General features: G+C 29.2%; 3 protein-coding genes, 1 long non-coding RNA gene and 1 pseudogene across 15 annotated transcripts in view; 2 read left to right on the top strand and 3 right to left on the bottom strand.

Annotated features, from left to right (window-relative positions):
• Positions 1-158: 158 nt before the first annotated feature.
• Positions 159-3,337, bottom strand: LOC149891856 (uncharacterized). Of its 11 annotated transcripts, none has more exons than XR_016450197.1 (10): positions 2,915-3,326; positions 2,578-2,727; positions 2,247-2,384; positions 2,104-2,125; positions 1,970-2,007; positions 1,818-1,880; positions 1,375-1,474; positions 1,053-1,242; positions 674-935; positions 159-469 (listed from the first exon to the last, which is right to left on the bottom strand). It is a non-coding gene; the product is annotated as an uncharacterized LOC149891856 (long non-coding RNA). The 11 variants fall into 11 exon arrangements; XR_016450196.1 differs by having other exon boundaries at positions 1,845-1,880; positions 2,915-3,325; XR_016450198.1 differs by having other exon boundaries at positions 1,852-1,880; positions 2,915-3,325.
• A 1,332-nt stretch (positions 3,338-4,669) lies between these two features.
• Positions 4,670-5,150, top strand: LOC145189767 (uncharacterized). Its single transcript, XM_090078015.1, has one exon. It carries the CDS (start codon positions 4,701-4,703, stop codon positions 5,148-5,150), a length of 450 nt encoding a protein of 149 aa, XP_089934141.1. The 5' UTR covers positions 4,670-4,700.
• A 4,425-nt stretch (positions 5,151-9,575) lies between these two features.
• On the top strand, positions 9,576-10,997 carry LOC149891855 (uncharacterized). Its single transcript, XM_090078014.1, has one exon. It carries the CDS (start codon positions 9,630-9,632, stop codon positions 10,995-10,997), a length of 1,368 nt encoding a protein of 455 aa, XP_089934140.1. The 5' UTR covers positions 9,576-9,629.
• A 1,106-nt stretch (positions 10,998-12,103) lies between these two features.
• Positions 12,104-22,872, bottom strand: part of LOC145188576 (uncharacterized) — a 37,405-nt gene continuing 26,636 nt past the window's right edge. For both annotated transcript variants that reach the window (XM_090080732.1, XM_090080733.1), the window contains 9 exons: positions 15,498-15,661; positions 14,512-14,718; positions 14,278-14,413; positions 14,035-14,165; positions 13,613-13,946; positions 13,278-13,436; positions 12,994-13,053; positions 12,611-12,831; positions 12,104-12,322 (listed from right to left, as the gene is read on the bottom strand). In XM_090080732.1, coding sequence (XP_089936858.1) covers positions 12,203-12,322; positions 12,611-12,831; positions 12,994-13,053; positions 13,278-13,436; positions 13,613-13,946; positions 14,035-14,165; positions 14,278-14,413; positions 14,512-14,718; positions 15,498-15,661 — 1,532 coding nt within the window. In that variant the 3' untranslated portion in view covers positions 12,104-12,202. The remainder of the gene's footprint in view (positions 12,323-12,610; positions 12,832-12,993; positions 13,054-13,277; positions 13,437-13,612; positions 13,947-14,034; positions 14,166-14,277; positions 14,414-14,511; positions 14,719-15,497; positions 15,662-22,872) is intronic.
• LOC149891854 (uncharacterized) lies at positions 16,435-18,885 on the bottom strand (annotated as a pseudogene).

The following is a 22,872-nucleotide window of genomic DNA, read 5'->3' as shown; positions in this document are numbered from 1 at the left end:
AGGGCAAACCCTTAAGGGACTTTTATGAAAATGTCCGCGCCAAATTTCAGGGTCCCTTAAGGGCTAGCCCTAAAGCGGCAAAAAAAAACCACGCTTTACTACTTATCCTGTATGAATAGTAAAGCGTGGTTATTTTTTTAAACTAGTAATATTCAATAGTTTAACACAGTTTATTTAAAAATATTTATATAAATCATCATTACATATCTTTATTTATAAAAGTGTTTTCTAAGTCTTTTGATTTTTTTGTCGAGGATCTTTGTTTTCACTGTCGTCTTCGTTTTCACTGTCGTCATTATTTCCTTCATAGTCGTCGTCTTTACTCTCTTCCTCAATCGAAACTTCAAGTGTCTTTTTCTTACAGCACTGCAGACGACCACCAGAGCGATCCTGGCGTTATAAAAAAATCATGCTACTTTCAGTTCTATCTTTTTAGACGTGGTGCCAGGGAAAATGTCAACAGTTGAAACTATAAACATTTAAATAAATACTTATAAAAAAAAAGAGAAAAAATATGTAAATAAATAGTCATTTAAATCTATAATTATATAACCATTTAATATAGTTATGCCTAAATATATGGATTCACATGTATTAGAGATTGTATTGTTTGATATAGCCGCATTAACAATATAAATTATATCTACATATAAAAAGATATTAATAGATTTACTTTATTTTACTGTTAAGCCAAACACCACAAGTGAAACTGTTGACTCACGGTCAAACAGATTCATATTTGTACAATTGTTCACAGTAGATGTAGATTACACTGATTTTCTTACGCTGATTTTCTTACGCTGATTTTCCAGGCTATCAAAAACTTCAGCTTCCCATGTGTTCCAAGCTTATTGATATTTTGCTGTCATGCACCAGCAATTTGTTTGAAATTGTTCATAGACAGTCAACCCTCCTTCACTCTTCATCAATGCTAACTAAAAAAGATCAGTTAACAACTTAAATATATTACACCATCATTCACACTATGTTCCCTTGTCAAGAGCAACACATCATGGCTATTCTTACATAATCAGAAATTGATAAAAACTTACCATATTATTTGGGTGCTTTTCAATCTCAGAATATTGCTGCAGAGAAGTAAAGATAGGAAATTATGTATGACAGATATTCTGATCAACAAGATCACTAGCAACACATGCCTCCAATCTTCCCTGTCTTTGCTCAAGATTGGTCAACTTATATTCAGTTCACGAAGAATGAACATATTCATAAGAAACTGTCCTGTTATGATAACCATAATAAACAATATACTACATATTTATACTTAAAATATTATACTACTGCCATTAATTTCATATGCCAAAACATTTTATAGAATAATTTCTTACCCCTAGTAATACAAAACATTCAAACCTTGTGCACTAAATGGTTCAACTTTAAGTCAGCTGCAAACCCCAAGCATACTACCATGTATACGCAGTAAACTTGAATCAGAAGAATCATGGAGACTTAACTAAAGTCACAACAAATATTATTTTCAATAGTTTATATAACTTTAACAATTTATAATTACCCTTTGAAAAATAAAGTCTAAAGCAGTTTTGTACCATTATAAAACTAATACTTAACTGACATAAAAATATATTTCTAATTTAATTTAATAAAATGGATATGTACACCAATACATATTTTACATGTATTCCTTGGGCCATATGTACTCCTACATGTGGACCTTAAGATTCATATCAAATCTCATTATTATTTATATCCTAGGGTTTTAGAGCATGGTGGCCTTATATACCAAGATATAAATAGTATTACTATAAATGCAGTAAAGATTAAGAGAAAACCTATACATGAACAATAAATAGTTTACAGCATACAACTGACTGTATATCTAACCGTGGAATGCTTGAAACCTATATGAAATCATTAAAAAATTAAAAAACACAATCAAACTTTTGTGTACCTAAAATATATAACTAGATCCCAATTTTCAAAAACTTACAATTGGCTGGGCAATCCAGGTAATTGAAAACTGAAAACCTTTAAAAAAAAAAAGCGTAACAACAAAACACTTTCATATAAAAACAAATAAATCATCTCATCACGATTAACAGCAGAAAAGTAACTTTTACTTACATCAGATAAATTAAGAGATGTACTAAATAAAAATCATATTATTAAATGATATTTACTTTAACAATGATATTTAGCAACTGATAACATACATTTATGCATGATTAAAATCACATTAAAGAAATTTGATAATGTTAATAACTTACATGTGGGAATGGAGATTGAGACATTCAAATTTTGTTTTCACTCAAACTCAAACAGAAATAACAGCTTTATATGAAGAGATAAAAAATGACACTTGGATTCTTCTTTACTTTCATGACTTTCTCTTAATGAAACTTTACCTGAAAAAAACAATTTTTTTAAATATAGGCCTTTTAGCACTGTAAGGTACAGCGGTGTATGAGTTTGTTCAATTAGTTTGACTAATTACTCTTAGTAAAAAAACTGACAGCAATCTTTTTTGTAGCATGTGTTTGGTGAGTATTAGTCTCAAAAATTAACAATTTAGATTAAACAAAAGAAATCCTAATTTACATTCATTGCTTTTGTGCTCCATTTATACATATAATCCAGTCGCACCATCAAAAATAGTAGGCACACTTCTATCAAAGTTGTCTTTACCAATTTTAATATTCTCCTCCTCTACAACAGGCTCACCCTGCGTCATATATTTGGAAGATTCTCCTAAAATGAATATATTTGACCAAAAATATTTTTAAAAAAAGTTACAAAAGTTTAGATAAAAAAGGCAGTCAGATATTTGTCTGATAGTCTATAAATAGGATGAGATAAAAGCAACAATGTACTATAATTACTTTGATATTTTTAAATTATCAAGATTATTAGCTACCTATTTATATTGCTGTATTACCTTTTCATCTTGAGACAAAAATATCAAGTTGATTACGACGTTTTCTTCTTTCAGTTCTTGAAACCATTTTTAAATTATACAACAAATATTTTGTTGCTATTATAGGATTATATCTTTATTATATTAAATAACTCATTAAAAATAGTTTAAATAAAAATTTATCATCATGATTAATGTCTATCAATACTTAGAAGCTATATGAATGGACAAAAATGTTTGAAGCAAATCTATTTTCTAACCATGTAGCTTTCTCGTAGCGAACACAACGGTGTAATTCTACATTTCCTCTTATACTAAAAAACTCTTCTCTACTTAAGTTTTGTATACAACTTATACTTATGAAAATCCGTAAGAATATCTTAATTACTATCATAAAAAAAGCCACTCAAACTATATTTACAATTTTTTAAGGAAACAACGTCAAAATACGCTTTATGGAGTTTCTTTCTGAATGGTTCAAAATTGTTCTGTTAAATCGTTTTTTTCCGAGTTTTAAAATTCCAGAAAATTAAAGCCGATTTCGGGCTAGCCTGAGTTTATCTCTAAGCCACCCCTTATTAGGATCTGCCCTAAACACACCCTAACTTTAAAAAATCATCAAAAATATACTAATTTTTTGCTGAAAAGAAATGTAAGCTAATTATTTTTTAGTTTTGATAAAAAATTGTTTGAGAAAATTCGCCCCTAGAATACCCTGAACCACGAAGGGACCCTTAACACGTTCGCTGCCGAGCTATTTTAAGCTATGCGTTATTTCTTTGCCGAGCCATAATGTTTACAATGATTAATTTTTGCCGAGGCTGTTTTACGTGGTTTCATTTTCATTGCCAAGGCTAGATATCAACATTTCAATAAATAAAATGTTTTTAATCTGAAATAATTCTATAGTATTTTTTATTCTGAATATAACTGACAAAAAAAAAAAACACTACGAGTATTCTCGTAGCTTGGCAATGGGAAAGGAATTTTTTTTCTACAGTGCCGAAGTACTCGTAACACCGTAATGAGTATAACTCATTGCGGTGACTACATCTTTTCAAGATGTAATTGAGAACTTGAAAATTGTAATTAAGAAACGTAAGATGTAATTAAGAAACACAACGTAAGATGTAATTAAGATACTTTAAAATGTAATTGAGAAACCCAACATGTAAATAAGAAATTGCAATATGTAATTTGAAATATATATTATATTTTCTCAATAACGACTTTCATCTTCTAAATTACATCTTAAGTTTCTTAATTACAACTTTCATGTTCTAAATTAAATCTTACGTTTCTTAATTACATCTTCCATGTTCTAAATTACATAATGCGAATTCTAAATTACATGTTGCATTTCTCAATTATATCTTACGTTTCTTAACTACAACTTTCAAGTTCTCACTTACATCTTGAAAAGGTGTGGTAATGTACCTTATTTGATGTATTATTATTATAGTGTTTCAATTTTTTTGCACATGCACATTGGCAGTTATCATGAGTAAAATAGGTAATTTATATTTTGTTTTCTTGATTCTAAATCGCTGTGTTTTTTAGACTAGAACCTAAAATATATTTGATAACTACATTATACTGTATGTTATTAAAAATGTGAAAAAAAATTTGAAGTACACAATAAGATGTTTTTTAATACATTAAAAAACATTTTAGTGAGCACTTCGAATTTTTTACACAGTATACTAGTTAATGTGTTTTATAGATGAGTAATTTCTTTTAGATAATTTATAAATTTATCTATCTCCTATTAGCTCAACACAGATATTCCACAATTGGATTAGCACATATGATAATGGAAGATTGTGAGGATAGTGAAGATGATGATATTAAAGATTCGGATTCATTTTTCGCTTATACTACTACGTCTTCGAGCTTGACTGCATCAGAATCAGGTTCTGAAGATAATAACACTGAAGAAAGTGATGACAATCAGTACACAGACGTTCATCTAGCAGCCACTACAGAAGATTTTTTAATGCCGCCGAAAAGAGCTAGAACAACGGGTGGTCCATCTAGAAATTCAAACCAATGGAAAGATAAGCCGAATATTGTAAAACAAATTGAATTTACTGCCGATCCTAGTTTGAAGATATACATGGAGAGCAAGAAACCATTAGATTTCTTTAGACTATTTGTTACAGAAGAGCTTACAAATACTATGGTAGTTGAAACTAATCGCTACGCAACGCAAGAAATAAATAAGCAGCGTCCCCTCAGAAGAAGCTCACGTTTTTAAGATTGGAAACCAATAAATTCAGAAGATATGCGGCAGTTCCTTGGAGTTCTTCTTCATATGGGGTGTGTCAAAATGCCATCTTTAGAACACTATTGGTCTAAGAACAGTCTCTATAGATTTCCCTTATTTTCTAGAATAATGTCACGAAATAAATTCCAACTAATATTACTGTTTTGGCATTTTATTAACAATGAAGATTCGGGTAGTGGACGCTTATGTAAAATTATTGGACTTCTCGATCACTTAAATAATGCAATGAATAACATCTACTGTCCTAATAAAAATATATCAATTGATCAGTCAATGATGCTTTGGAAGGGACGTCTTGTATTCAGGCATTATGTGAAAAATAAAAGACATAAGTATGGTATCAAGTTCTATGAGCTTTGCGAATCAGATGTTATTGTACTAAAAGTAAAAATCTACTCTGGCGAGACAACTCTCGATAAACATTTGTTGGGTCAAACGGGAGCTATGGTTTTAGATTTAACGGAAAAATTTCTGGGAAAAGGTTATCAACTGTACACCGATAGCTTTTACAGTTCCTTTGAATTAACAAAGCACATGATAAATCAAAAAACATATATTTGTGGTACTTTAAGAACTGACCGAAAGTCAAATCCAAAAGAGTGTACAAAAGCAAAACTGAAACAGGGAGACGTTATAAGCAGAAGCAGAGAGGGTGTAGTGGTTGCTAAATGGAAAGACAAAAGAGACGTGCTAATGATTAGCAAAATGCATTCGTTGCAAATGATTGAAGTGACAAACTGAAGAGGAGAGAAGACAATGAAACCCAACATTATCAAAGATTACAATCAATATATGTCAGGAGTAGATAGGGCGGAACAAATGGTATCATATTGAATGAAAAGAAAAAATTCCCAACCAAACCATGTAGAGTGCTCTAAAATAAAACGTAAAGAAACACGATATGAATGTGCTGTTTGTGAAAATAGACCTCCGTTATGTATCGGCGAATGTTTCAGAATGTATCATTCAGCAGAATAGGTTTACACTTAAATTTTCATGAAATAAAATAAAATTAATATTAATGTTTTATTTTTATCTGTTTTAAGCTATTTCTGTCTTTATCCGCATTTAAATTAGGTTCTCTGGATTTTTAAATTAAAATCTTGAATGTAATATTTTCCAGATAATGATATTTAAATTAAAATCTTGAATGTAATATTTTCCAGATAATGATATTTCTTCATTTTATTGGCACAAATGTCTTTTTTCATGTTCTCAGAGACTGTCATGGAATCTCTACCAACACAATTTATTGTATTATACACAGTGTAGGAGAAGCTATTTTCAATGTTAGTGCTTTAAGTTAATAAAACTATTGAAAGTATATATATATATATATATATATATATATATATATATATATATATATATATATATATATATATATATATATATATATATATGTATATATGTATATATATATATATATATATATATATATATATATATATATATATATATATATATATATATATATATATATATATATATATATATATATATATACAGTACTGTGAATATGTTTTAGACCACTTGTGTAATTAGTCATATTTACAATTTTTTTCCTATGTAATTTTTTTAAAGCATACTTAACTTTAATAATATATAAGAAAAGTTGAAAGAGTATATTATTTTGAATAAATAAACAAAATTGATGAGGGAACATAAAGGATTTGTTTGTTTATTTATTAAAACGATGTGTCATAATAACTACCAACCAAGCGTTCATCTAAATAAGAAATAAAAGTAAAACTGGTTTAAACTGATTCGGGTTCATACTCCTTCATTTTTTGTTTTTGACAGTATAAAGTGAAGTCGTAAAATGAATTTAGTACAATAATTATGGGTTTTGGTACATTTTTAAAAAAATTGTTATTTTTTATGAACACAGTTAAACAAATAGTTAAAAATAATTAAACAAATTTATTAGTTTGCATTTTTCGACAAATTAAATGTTTGTTTTCATTTTTTAAATGTTTAGTTTGCATTTTTAGATTAATAAAATGAGTAAAATATCTTTAATAAAGAGACAAAAAGTTATTGTGCTTCACGAAGAAGATTATTCACAGCTCCAAATTTTGTCCAAAACAGGATATTCAAAGACTGCTGTTACAGAAATCATTAAAAATTTTAGAGAAACTGGCTCTCTTGAAGATAGAAAGAAAAGTGTTAGACCTCCTAAACTAACAAAAGATGACAAAAAATATTTAAAAACCCTTTCTTTAAGAAATAGGAAAAAAATATCGACCGAGTTGGCAAAGGACATTAACACAGTAACTCAGCTCTTCTTGTATTCGACGACACCTGCTCAAATCGGGATTAAGAGGGTGTGTTGCAATGCGAAAACCATTATTACGGCGTGGCAATAAAGAAAAACAACTTAAATATGCAAAAAAACACAAAGATTGGGCCCAGGAAATGTTTAATCGGGCTCTGTACACCGATGAGTCCAAATTCGAGTTTTTTGGAACAAAAAGATGCCAATATGTTCGAAGAAGAATTTTGAGAAGCCTATCAGCCCAAGTTTTTAAACCCTACTATTAAACTCGGAGGAGGCTTTTTACAAGTTTGGGGCTGTCTATCTTCATCTGAAGTAGTTGATTTGATCAAAATTGAGGGGCGACTCACCGGGGAACGTTATGTGGATATCCTAAGGCTTAATGCTGTATCATCCGCAATGAGACTATATTTCATAATTTTATTCTGCAGCAGGACAATGACCCAAAGCATTGTTCCCGAGTGGCAAAAAATTATTTAAATGAAATGGCAGAGAAAGGAGTACAGGAATTGATGACCCGGCCTCCCCAGAGTCTAGATTTGAATATAATTTAGCATATTTGGGATTACCTGGACAAAAAGAAGGTCGAACATGCTCCCCGAAATGCTGAAGAATGTTTTGAAGTAGTTCAAAGAGAATGGCACAACATACCCCAGGATTTTAAAACTAATTTGTATGAATCTATTCTCCGGCGAATATCAGCTGTGATTAAGGCAAAAGGAGGACATAGTAGATATTAAGAGTTTTTTTATGAAGTTCGACATTAAAAAGTTTGTTATTGTTCCATGTATTTGTCTGAAATACATATCTTTTAATAAGTTTATAGTATAGAGCTACAAACTTAAATATTAGAGAAGAATTCTCCGGGATTTTTTGAAAAAATGTTAGTGGTCTAAAACATATTCACAGTACTGTATATATATATATATATATATATATATATATATATATATATATATATATATATATATATATATATATATATATATATATATATATATATGTATATATATATATATATATATATATATATATATATATATATATATATATTACATATATATAAAATTGATATATATACTGTATATATATATATATATATATATATATATATATATATATATATATATATATATATATATATATATATATATATATATATATATATATATATTACATATATATAAAATTGATATATACTATACATTACATCATTCTATCATTGTTAATTTTATATATTGTTATATATCTCTGCTGTTGCTAATGTTTTTGAATATAATGATTAAATTGCCATTATTATAACCCTTGTTATATCATTAGCACTATTAGTAGTTTACTCCAAATTAGTTTATAACTATTTGTGTGTAAACTTGAATGTAAAATCTTTAGTTAGAAATATATGATTGATTAATTACATACTTATATTATGTTAATATATGCTATATATTACATACTTATACTATAACAACACTTGTAAATATATATATGCATATACATATATATATATATATATATATATATATATATATATATATATATATATATATATATGTATATATTTATATATGTATATATATATATATATATATGTATATATATATTACATGTAATCACATTTATATATATATATAACTGTAATTATACATATTTTTATTTAAATAGTTTGCTAATTAAAACATGCTAAGTTCCCAAGAAGAACCTCTTTGTTTTCTCTGATCTTTATTGCTAGTATCATTTTAAGTTCTTTAGACAGCATTTTATTTTGTTGTGTATTTGTTAGTGTTGCGAAGGTAAAATTTACCGGTAAATTTACCGGAAAATTTTGAAAATTTACCCCCTGGTAAATTTTGAAATTTTCTAGTAAACTCTGCGCATAAGATGGCAGTGTCAGTTAAATGAGTTCTGATCATAACAGCATACTCATAATCATAACAACATACAATTATACTACAACTCTTTATATATTTATTGTATACAATAAATATATAAAGAGTTGTAGTATAATTGTATGTTGTTATATATTATAATAATATATAGTATAATTGTATGTTGTTATATAATTGTATGTTGTTATAAATATATATATATATTTATTTTAAAATAAAAAAATGGTGAATAATAAGAAAACACTTGTGTGGAATTATTTCAAATGTAAAATCACAGATAAAAAAATGCTGGGTGAGTGTATCTTCTGTGGGAAGCAGTTTGTAAATAATGCAACTCGGATGAAGCGGCACCTAGTTAAGAACTGTAAAAATGTAACAAATGATGTCAAACAGAAATTTAATATAAAAGGAAGTTTATTGTCAACTGAACTAGTTGCAGAAATTGCTGTTAGTTCAACTGAAGATGAAGACGACCAAGATCTTGATAACGAGAATAAAAATATAGTAAGCAATAATAGTTATACAGTTTTTCGTGATCGAGTAGATTTTTCTCTAGTAATGCCTTCTGCTAGTAGTCAATCTGTTTTGAATTCTTTATCGGTAGATGCAACTGCTACAGAACTTTTTCCAAGATCTTCTTCATTATCAGGTCATAATTTACCTGGTATAAAACGCTGGATGGATACTTGTGACCGGAAACACCTAGAGGATTTAGAAATAACTTTTGCAAAAGCAATCTATGGAACTGCAACTGCATTTTCGATGACTGATAATCCATTATGGATAGAGTTTTTTAAAAAACTAAGACCTGCTTGGAATCCGCCATCTCGATATAAACTTGCAGGGCCTTTGCTAAAATTGTGGCATTTACGGATTGAAAGTGAAAATGCAATTCTGATAAAAAAGTCTCTTGGGTGTGTTTTGATGTATGATGGATGGTCAGATGTTTGTTATGATAATTATATACAAATTCTTCTTTCTACTCCAAAACCAATATTTCTCAAGTCATTTCATCCCAAATGCAACCGTCATTCAGCAGAATATATATACAATATTACCAACTCTGTAATTAAGGAAGTTCATGTTAAACCTATTGCCTTTATATATGACCATGCATCAAATATGACAAAGGCATGGAAGCTGCTACAACATGATCACCCAGAAATTTTTTGTTATGGCTGTGGGGCACATGCACTCGAACTCCTGGCTACAGATATACTTAAGATTCTCTCTATTCACTTTAACCACCTTCAACACAAGAAAGTGTCTGGTTTCTTTCGAAAGAAGCAAGTTTTAAAGCATGTGATGTTAGAACATCAAATGACATTGAAAAAGTCTAAACTTGTTTGCCTACAAAGTATGCCGACAAGATGGTCAACTGCATTTACTATGATCAAAAGAAATAATGATCTTCAAGATGTTTTGCGTATTTCAATTTCAGATGCTCGAGTTTATGCTACAAGTGCACCTGATAAAGCAAAACTAAATTATGTGAAGAATACTTTACATGCTACTGTTTCATTTTGGCCAATGAGTGTGTTTTGCAAGCAATTACTGCCATCACTTCGAAATGCAGTTAAATCTGCAGAAGGAGATCTTGTTCGTGCATCTGTAATGCCTCGTTTATGGAACTACGTTGACAAAATTAAATAACTTACCAGCAACAAAAATCAAAAAGTAAACTTACAGCTCTAAATAATTCAAAGTGTATGAATACTTATGTCGTATTTAAAATTACACTTTTTTATGTTATATACTAAATATAACCAAACATAGTAACTTAGTGTCAAAATTATCAACACAAAATTAATCTTTATTATTTTGTTTACATATATTTTGTACTATATTATATATACATTAAAGCAGCGCAAAAATCTTAAAAGATAAAAGTGATGAAACTTAATTAAAAAATCAAACAAAAACATGCTATACACTAAAATAGAGCTTTTCGGGATCAAAAAACTCATATTTCAAGATAAAAATTACCAAATTAAATCGCGTTAAATCTAACGTACACGCAAATGCAAGAAATCTTTGACATACGAAAAAGTGATATTTTACAAAGTTGAACTCTAATATCAACTTCCCTGATCCAAAAGACATTAATTTAATGCGCCGTATGGTTGGCAAATATATTAATATATATTCTTATGTTACATATTATTTATATATTGTTTAATCTTATATATCATAAATGATTCTGTTACGTATTTTACACCTTGCATGATACAGGCTCAGGTTGACCAGGTTTTAAGCTTGTTAAATGACAAGTGATCTCCTGCTAACGATACGTTAAAACTGAAAATCATTTTTCGTGGTCTTAATTAAAAAAGAATTAGAAATGTTTTTAAAAAGCAGTGACACAATTAAACTTATAATAACTTGCAAAAAAAAAAACCTTCAAAAAGTTTATCATTTTGTGAAGATTGCTAATGTAATGCATTTAAAGAGTCTCTAGGTCTAACAACAACCACCTAACAGGTATTTCTGAACACATTTCATATTTGGATGATTTACGAGGATCTGTTCATAAGCAATGATAAAGGGCTAAATTTAGCAGATATCAAAAATGAGAATATTCAAAAACATAGTAACTTGCAGAACCTAACCGCAAATGTCAATTTGACACACACAAATAGGTAAGAATCAATGCAACAAATTGTTTATTTCCACAATGTTATTGTAGGTGAGTTAGCATTGCTTTCAATTCCTGTTATAGAAAACAAACTCAACACAATGTTAGAATAGAGAAAAAAATGTTTATTGATTTCTATTTTTTTTTTTTTGTTTATTTTGAAACAAAGCTACATTCTATGCATACTTTTTTAAATCATGTAAAAGTTATGTAAAACCAATTCTTAAGATCTGCAAGTGCGAACCATTCCATTAATATTCGTCACATAGGTTTCCATCACTTTAATACGATTGGTAGCTTCATCTAATTTTAGCTTGGGATTTTTAAATAGGGCCACGATCTCCTGCAATAAAAAGTCTTAGATCACATTTGAAATAAAAATCAAAAAGACAACCTTAAAGCAATAATACCATCACTGAGATGTTTCTCAATGCTCATACTTTTGCAGTTCCAATTAAATTACGATAATGTAACAACATAATGAAAAATCAGATAATTGAAAAAAATAAACGTTATGTCTATGATACAAAGGACATAGAACTTAAACCAATTTCTTCAAGATCCTGTGGTAGCACACGAAAAACGCTCAAACTCTTAAAAAATAAACTTCTTAAAACAAAAACAAACTTACATCGGATAACTTAGAAGCTGCAGTCAATCCCTTAGTTCTTTTAGTTGAAGAAGACGTCCGAATCCATTGCAATTGTTGTTTTAACTGTCGAACAAATCTGTTGATATTTCGAACTCCGTTCCGTTTTAAGGCGCTTTCAAATTTTGACTTAAACGAAGTTAAAGCGTTAGCGCTGTACTTCGATAGCTTCTTTTTTATCAAATCCGAAAAAAACTGTGTGCCTGAAACATTCAAGTCTGAAGAGTTGAGAACTCAAAGCAGAAAATAAATAGACCTTAATTCAAAGAAGAGTTCCTATACCAAGGTATTTTTTGAATCTTTCAGACGAAAAAAACATTTACATGAAAAGTTAGCAAAAAAAAAGCACGAAAAGCTCTCTTCACCTTTTTCTAACTGTCTGATCCAATATAACTGATCGTTGGTTGTTTCATTTGACGTGCCAACTTTAAAGTTAACAAAAAGAACTTTTTTAAAAAAACGTGCTACTGAAATGAAGTCACAAATGAGTAATAAAGCATGAGTAGTTTAATGCATATTCTACATTCCAGAAAAAAAGAAAAGTTTTTCTATTTACAAAATATTGTTCTGATAGGAGGTCCAAAGATCTAAATTATGTCAATACTAGATAAAAGAAAAAGACCTTTTTTAACAAATCTTAAAGGTAAACCTCTTTTTTCCTTTAAAGCGCTAGTTTCTCTCTGCATTGATTGAAAGATTCCATTCAATTGATCAATAGTCTGACTGTAAGAGTCAGAAATCGAACGAATGCTTTTGTACAAATCAACGTATTGATTTCCAGCCTCGGTCACGGCATTACAGTGAGATTCTGAAGACAAATGAAGTTTAAATTCATACCTTATGTGTAATTTAAAAGATGACTTTGACAGAATTTATTAAAATAATGCATAACTTATGATTTTCAATGAATAAACTCGAAAACGTAAGAACACCTTAATAAACACCATCAAAGAATTGAAGTGCAAGTTATAAGTAACTTCTTACTGTTGGACGGCAGTGCTCGCACAACCACTTCAGCTTTTTTGAAAGAGCTTTCGGGATCAAAAGCACTTAGAGCTGCCCAAGGTGAACTATACAAAAAAGCCTTTTTTGTTTTCATGCTACGGGTTATTGTGACTTGATTCTCTTCTAATAGAGCACGATTTCTTGAGGTTATTTGTGGTAGATCAAGTGATCGCGTATAAAAAGTCAAAGTTTGCCTACTTAGATAATCAGTTAAGTCTTTGGCGATCGAATGATGCTGAGAACCTTTGTGCTCAACAACAAAACGCTGGTCAGAGGACTGCTCAGCAGATTGTACTGGTGCATTTTCATATTTCTAAAACAAAAATGTAATACTGCTTCTCACATCACAAGGAAAACTTTTAAAGTTCAAAACTGTTATGCAACTAAAAAACTCTTCATACTTTGTAGAAATCTACTAATGAAGTCTCTAGTAGGTTAAGATTCTCCTCTTGACTCGCTACATAGCTGCTGTGAAATTTGTAAAACTCATCAAGGTCATCAAATCGATTTCCGAAATAGTTTTCAGCTACCTCTAAAAAATATTTTTTAAACATATTATGTATGAGTTTAATTGAGGAAACTTGCTCATCAAATGAAAATGTCCCAAATTGTAACAAAAAGAAAACAAGTCAACTGAAACTTACTCTTTGCAAAGTATGTGGCATACTCTCCATTAAAACATTGACATAACTGAAAGTTCCGGACTGGTTGTTCAAACATTGTATAACTAGCTTGGAAGTTCTCAACACAGTTGTCCCCTTGCATAACAATTTGTGCAAGCTTAAAAAGAAAAGTTCCTCTTTTTAAGTAATCATTAAGTTAGGTATAAAAAATAGAAAAATGTTTTCTAAAAACATTAAAGGATATCTATTACTTACTTTTGCCTTAATTTCAAACTTGCTTATTCTGAAAAATTGACTGTGTATAGAGTTAATTCCATCCATAATAACTGAAAGATTATCATATTTAACTTTTTCTTTATTGAAACGTTGAGTATGTAATCTGGTTACTGATTCATACTTTGTGTATATATTGTGAATTTCTTTGACTTGGCTATCCAATTGATCAAAGATTAATAGAAGTTTCTTTGAAAAAAAAGGTTCAAGTAAATAATGAAAAAAGGAAGTTATCTTTAATGCGTTTAAATTCTTTACATGCATTTGTATAAAAGAAAGCTACAATAAATAAAAATGTGTACAAGCTAAGAAACCGAGTTAATAAATGCATTATCGACATTTAGGCATTTAAATAGTTTTCTTCTTTTGATTTGATCATAAAGATTTGTAATAGAAAGTATTTATTTGTTCTTAGCTTTTGAAGAACCAAAAAGATGTTTTGATTTTTTTAAAACTGTAAACTTTCTCTGGTAAAAGATTTATCAAATTTGAAGCTCATCATTAGAATAGAAAACATTATAACGGCATTAAATTTAAACTAATTTTATAATTACTGACTTGATCAACCAACTTTAAAAATTATTGAAAAATTCTATTTAGTTATTTACCTTTCGTAACTAAGAATTCTTTTTATATTTCGTAACTTTGTAATTAATAGTAAAGAAAACAGTAATTAGATAAATTATCAAAACTTTGATAACAACCCCTCCCCCTCCCCTAACATCAACTTGATAAACATAACGAATCTGATTAAAACACAAAATACTTGAAATTAAGGTGAAAAGGGCATTAAATAGAAGGTTTAAAGCATTAACCAGAGAGTAGTTTTGTTTCTAATAAAACAAATAACACCCCCCCCCCCCCCCCAAAGGACTTTTAAAAAGCAACAGAAAAAATGTTGTTTTTAAACAACACCATCAACAATAACACCAACAAGTTTCTTTATCAATACTTGGTAGAGATAGTACCTTGATTTCATTGACCTTATAGTCATAGTCCTTGGTTACAACACTTTTTTTAATTTCACAATCAGCAATACATGTGACATTAACTGCCTCCTTATCTTCTGGATTCAAATTGAAAATAACATTGTTTTCAGCATTCTGCTGAACATCAATACCAGGAATTTTCACTGGAAAAAACAAGTATTAAAATGTTATAGTGAAAATAAAATTTAAAAAAAAATTAAAAAATAGTTTATAAAATGACAAAAAAAGCTTAACAACATTTATACTAGTGTATATATATATATATATATATATATATATATATATATATATATTAGGGTGTCCCAAAATGACATAAATTTTTTTAGTTTTTAACTATTTTTAGATTTTCAATCAGTTTCATATGTATTTTTATCTACTAAAAGCAAGAAAAAAAAAAAAAAAAGTAAAAAAATTTCATATTTGACCCCCCCCGCCGCTCTTTTTTTCGTGTTTTTCTTTTCTAAAAAAATGACAAATAGGACTAAAATCATTTTTGATAATCAACTATGATTGCACTTTTTATAATTTTCTTGTGTAATTTTGTTTAATAAAACATAATCAAATGTTATTTTCAAAAAAATTTCATATTTGACCCCCTCTCAACCCCTTTAAAGTGTTTTTGCCCCAAAAAAATCCTTAATATACTCCTTTTATATATCTACTATTTATATCCAATATAAGTAATTGTTACTATAATTTCAAATAGTTTTGTAATAAATAAAAATAAAAGTCTATTAAAAATAAATTGTCACCTGATTTATGACCATACTGCCCCCCCCCATCCCCCCATCCTTTCTCATAATACCCTTGCCGTATGATTTTTTTCTGGCTAAATATGGAACTTTATAAATTATAATTTTTAATTAAAACAAAAAACTTGATAAATACTAAATTATTAAACAAAGAAGCAAAGAAATGATTGGTATAAATTTATTATGTAAAAGCACAATGGGAATAAGTATTAAAAAATTCAAAATCTCATTTTTTTAAAATTATAATAACAAAATAACAATATTTTAAAGGTGTAATAAAAAAGAGATTGTTTATAGCATATTTTCAAAAATTAAGTTTTTGAATCGCTTGTTTATTTATGTGAGAAAGAACTTTTCGATGGTGTTCTACTGCACGTAAAAGAAATTCTTTCTGCTCTTCATCTTTGTAATAGATGTTGCATAGTCTTGAATTAGTTCAACAGCTCGTTCTGCTGTATTGTTTACAGATCTCAGTGATTTGATATGCTCAAACATGTATTTAAAGTTTGTGTTAGCTTGCCAAAACTTTGGGGATTTTGCCAACCAACCACCGTCCTTGTTTAGATATCCCAATAAATTTAGAATGTTGCTTGATTTTGGTCCAATTAAATCAGTCAAACAAGTACTCTGGTTTAGAAGTGGAAATTGCGGAAAGCCTATATCATGTTCACAGTTTTCTTTTATATTTTTCAGAATTTTTTTAGCAATTTTAGTTTTATCACGATCAGATACCTTATCAGAAAATAATTAACGAGGGGACATCTCTTCGGTTAAATACCAAAGATGCCGATTAAATGTTTCCAGGGCAGCAACAGCAACATCATTGTCAACTTTTTTATAAATAAGCATTTCTTTGTAGAATTCCAAGTCATTAAATGGGGCAGCGATTGTGCTTGTGCACATAAGCCATATTTTTACATAAAAAAGTAAAGCAAATTTACAAAGCCGTGATAATTTCTCTATAAAACTTTCTTCATACTCTGCCAGGTCAGCAAAAGCAAACATTTTTGATGTGTACAAGATTGTACACATCCATCTAGCATGATGGAAGACTCCAGGTTTGTGCCACTGTATATTTGTTTTGGATTGAGTAATTGCAAAGCAAGTTGATAACATTCTCGATAATCACCTCTTAATATTTTTCGAGATTTCCGGTTAAGTAAACTAGAAAAAAAAATTATTACTTCTGCTTGCTTGGTCTTTAATACTGGTTTTTCGATTTTTATTTTTCTAAAATTAGTATCTGAAGTTAATGAAAGTTTAGGTCATACCTCATTTTTAAAGTGTCTAAATGGCTCGTAATTTGGAGATCTACATTCTTCAAAAACTTTTAAGTAAACAGAAGACAAAACTCTTTCAAAAATATGATGTCAGCAGGCGCACCAAAGTATCTTTTTATTAAAGTGTTCTTCAATTAACTTTGCAGAACCATTTATCCAACTTGAATTTAATGGAGTTGTGTTAAATATCATTGCCACAAGCGTTTTTTCTAGTTTCCATGCCTTTACAGCATCTATGGTAGCTGCTGCCTGACTTCGCCCAGTTGTATCAGGAATCCTGGATACACACAACAATTTCCCTTCAGGTGCACTTGGTTTTCCTGTTACCACAATAGCCAAACGTTCCACTTTACCATCGACCTCAGATACCAGCTTTGAATCCCAGTGAATGGAAGAGTACATGGGTGAAATGAATGTTTTCTTAATATCATTTGAAACTTGCTGTTGAATTTGATTACCTGATCTGTTTGCTGTGCTTTTTGAGATAGATGTTTCATCTAAATTGTGACCTAATGCTTCAGCTACAGCTAAAATGATCCCAGATCTTTCTCTGTTGGATAGATTTAACCTATCAGCCATTAATGAAACTTTAGGGTGTTCTAATATCTTGATTTTTTTGTTCTGTCTAGCTTTCTTTATTTTTATTATGAATTTTGTCTTCATTATCAAATGCTGCCAATACATTGAAACTTTTTTCTTTTATGTTTTCCTTTCTAGATTTCTCTTTTTTAATAGCCTTGATTTTATGTTTCTCTTTCTCCTCCTTTCTTTTCACTTTCATAGCATAACTCTTATCTAATGGGTCCGAAAATTGCTTTTTAAAATAATGCTGATCTAAGAGAAAATCTATATCTGAGATCTGACTATTGATACTACGCGAGGTATCTTTTCTTATCAAATTTTCTGCATTTGATGCTGCTATATCAAACAACGATAACAGTTTATTAGTAAAACTGAGAAGTTGAGCTGATAACATTTTTTTTTTGCATTTTTAATCAAGTTCTCTCTAAGATGAATCAGATGCAATATCATTTTAACAATGTCTTTGTTCTGTTTTGTTGGAATTCCGGCCATTTTCCAAAAAACATTAACTTTTTCCCAAACTACAGATGCAACTTCTTTTTTACCAGTTAATTTCAAATCAAATCTTGTAAGATAAAGATAATGGCGTACAACATCTCCATTTGTTGGAAGTTGACAATATATCTTTGCTTCAAGGGTAGGTAATAATTTACCAATAATATTATCAAACTTCTCATCCTTTTTCCTCAATTTACTATTCCTCAAAACTGATCGAATATTTTTTATATATGCTATTATATCTGTAGATAAAAAGTAATTATAAATTATTTGAATAATGTATGTAACATTAACAAAAAATCATAAAAAATTTTCTCATCTCAAACATTGCGAGTAATATTATTTAGTAATTTTTGAGAGTCATTGAATTGAAACAAATTACATTTACTAAATAAGCTATGATACATAGATTAGAATTATAATAGTAATTAATAGTGATACAAAACATATTTAGCTGCAATAATACATTTATATATTTAGCCTAAAATCACAGTTTATAAGTAAATAATTTTGAAAAAAAGGGTGGCAGAGGGGGTAAAAACTTTAAAAGAAGGGCGGGGCGGGGGTCAAACTTTATAATTTTCCAAAAATCATCTTATTTTCACTTTTAACGGACAAAACTACACACAAAACTAAAGGAAAATTTTTTTTTTTTTTTGGGACACCCTAATATATATATATATATATATATATATATATATATATATATATATATATATATATATATATATATATATATATATATATATATGTACACTGCCGCTCATGGAAGTTAGGACAAAAAATATTTTTTCAAAAGAACAATATTAAAATGTAATAACGTTATAAAATTATTAACTTATATTAGTAAAGTTCATGTTTATATAAAAATTAATCAAGTTAAATAAAACTTGTATAAAAAAGTTCTAAATTAAGTTTATTTTAATGTAAATACATTAAAATAACATAAATTGTACACGCAAGTAAAAGTCAGTAAAAAAGTAAAAAAATTTTAAATTAATAAACAGAGAACCCAGAAACATATTAAATTCACGTATGAACCTGTATTTTACATTATTGATTCAAATCTTTTAAGTTTGTCATTTAACTAGTATTTCTATTGTTTACTGAGTTTTTATATGCAGATATTTTGTGTATTTTGTGTTAGTGTTTTAAAAATATATAAAAAGGTGTAATTAAATTTATTTTTTTTAGTGTAAATTCAAAATATTGAAAAAAATATGCCTAAAGGTAAGCCAATAAGTGTAGAAAAAAGGGCAGCAATACTCACTTTGCTTCAAGAAGACTATACAGTTAGAAAAATAGCTGAAAAATTAAATCTTAGTAAATCAACAGTTAGCTATACAATTTGTCGATATCGAGAATCTGGAAGTTTGGAAGACAGAAATCGTCCAGGTCCTTCTCGCATAACAACAAAAACTGATGACTGTCGTATAAAAGTCATCAGTAAACGTAATCGAATGTTAACTGCTCCACAAATAACAGCTATTTTCAACTGTGATCGAGAAAAAAAAGTTTCTGTCAGTACAATCAAACGAAGGTTGCAAAAAGCTAATTTGCATGGTCGTGTTGCTATCCGAAAACCATATCTACGAAAAGGTAATCGACAGAAGAGATTCCGTTGGGCACAGTTCCACAAAAATTGGACGATGGATGAATGGAAACAAGTACTCTGGACCGATGAGTCAAAATTTGAAGTTTTCGGAAATAAGCGAAGAGTTTACGTCAGAAGATCTGCTGAAGAAAAAATGCTAACTCAATGTCTGGTTCCAACAGTAAAACATGGTGAAGGCTCTGTGATAGTTTGGGGTTGTTTCTCTCTGGGTGGAGTGGGAGATTTGCGTAAAATCGATGGTATAATGAGAAAAGAACATTATAGAGATATCCTGGAAACAAGTGCGATCCCTTCGGGACTTCGATTAATCGGAGATAATTTTATTCTGATGCATGATAATGACCCTAAACATACTGCATTGTTATGTAGAAATTATTTAGAATCAAAAAAAGCTGAAAATGTATTACGTGTAATGACCTGGCCTCCCCAAAGCCCAGACCTCAACCCCATTGAGTTACTTTGGGATGAACTGGATAGAAAAATTAGAACTGTATGTCCAACATCAAAATCTCATTTATGGAACATTATAGAACAGGAATGGATTAATATTCAGAAAGAAACAATTAGAAAATTAATTGAAAGAATGCCGAGAATAGTTAAAGCAGTTATTAAATCAAAGGGTGGTTTTTTTGACGAAAAGAAAATTTAATTATTATAATGGTTTTTGTAAATTTTTATTACATAAAACTGACTAATAATATATTTTATATTGAAAATGTATAAAAAATATAACTTTTATTAATATAAATCAAAAATTCTATAACGTAATTACATGCTAATATTGCTTTTTTGAAAAAATCTCCATTGTCCTAACTTCCGTGAGCGGCAGTGTATATATATATATATATATATACACACAGTGTTTTTCATAAATTTAGACGCACTCTTTTTTTTTACATATATGTAAGAAAATACTTAAAATAAAAATAAAATAAAAGTGTTACCGCTATGTTTGATATATAATTTAATAGAGGAAGTGAAACTCTATTAGAGTACCTTAATTTTTTTACAGGAGGCTTATTACTCATTCTATACCAATTAACAAAAAAACGTTAGTTGATAAGCTTGACTTTATTTTATTCATAAATTTAGACGCACAATCTAAAAAGTCTTACATCTTGTTAATTGATAGTTAATTAGAAGTTTTTTTCCCATATTTCTCATTAATAGGCCTAAATTAATTGATTTTGTCAAAAAACCTTATGCAAATATGACTTACCTGGAATTAGTTAATCATTATTTAATAAATAAACAAAAGCTAACTTAGTTTTGCACTAAAAAGACGCGAAAAATGGGCAAAAGACGTATCACTCAAGGTGAAAGAAGGCAAATTATTGCTCACATCAAAGAAGGAACCAAAAGTAATAGAGAAATTGCCAGGTTAGAGTTTCTGAGAAATGCGTTCGGACAATGAAGCAAAACTTTCTTCACACTGGTGGTGCCAGCAAGAAAACGAGGCCAGGTAAACCCTTGTCAACCACCAGAAAGGACGATAGAGCCCTTTTTAGAGCAGTCAGAGCTAATCCAAGAATTAGTTACAAAGAATTGACCACAGAATTCAATACAATGCGAAATACATCTATTTCTCAAACCACAGTCCGCAGAATACTTATCAAATGTAAGATTTGAGTCTACTCTGCTTTGAAGAAACCGCTCCTGCATCCATATGATAAACAAAGGAGACTAAAATGGTGTCGTGAAAGAAGGTATCGGGAAATAGAACAATTGAAAACATTATGTGGAGTGATGAGAGTAACTTTGAGCTTATCAATTGCAAATCTAACATAACAGTCAAAAGAATAGCTAACGGAAATTATTACACCAGGTACATTAGACCGACTGTACAAAGTGGAGGAGACTCTGGGCCTCCTCCACTTTGTACAGCCTTGTGCAGTCCAAACCAGTAAAAATGAATAGGAATCTGATTATGCTTCAATTACAAAGGTGTTGGTATGTGCCAAACATACACCGGAAGAATTAACTCCAGAATATACGTAGAAGTACTGGAAAACAACCTAATTCCATCAACTGACCTGCTTATGCTCAATGATAAACCATGGAAACTTCAACAAGAAAGCGCTACTGCACATACTGCATACTATACAAAGGAGTGGTTTAACGATAATAATATCAAGACAATACCGTGGCCACCATACTCACCTGATTTGAACCCGATTGAAAACATTTAGGCTTGGATTGACCGTGAATTGGCAAAGGTTCAAATTTCCACACTTGGCCAGCTGAAAGACGTCCTTAAGGATACCTGGTATAGGGTCCCAGAAGCGATGTGCAAAAATCTTGTTGAGTCTATGCCTAGAAGAGTTTTTAGTTGTATTAAAGCAAAAGGTGGATACACAAAATATTGATTGGTTCATAAATTACGCCTCCTAATCTATCGTGCGTCTAAATTTATGAATTATTTTTTTTGTCTTAACTTTTTAATATCGTGTAGTTGTAGCTAAATATTACTTAGTATTTGTATTTTTTTTGTAAAATTTTTTTATAATTTGTATTCTGTATGTATTTATCTAATAAATAGAAAGAAAACTAAACCGAAATCTTTTTTCATTTAAAAAACTAAAAATTTCTATTCTCAAATATGAGTGCTTCTAAATTTATGAAAACCA

This window comes from Hydra viridissima, unplaced genomic scaffold, assembly GCF_058129835.1.
Source record: "Hydra viridissima isolate aposymbiotic clone 2 unplaced genomic scaffold, HvirCarnegie_v1 scaffold_2, whole genome shotgun sequence".
Classification (NCBI taxonomy): Eukaryota; Metazoa; Cnidaria; class Hydrozoa; order Anthoathecata; family Hydridae; genus Hydra; species Hydra viridissima.
Note: the sequence above shows the minus strand (reverse complement) of the source record. Positions and strands in the feature narration are given on the sequence as shown.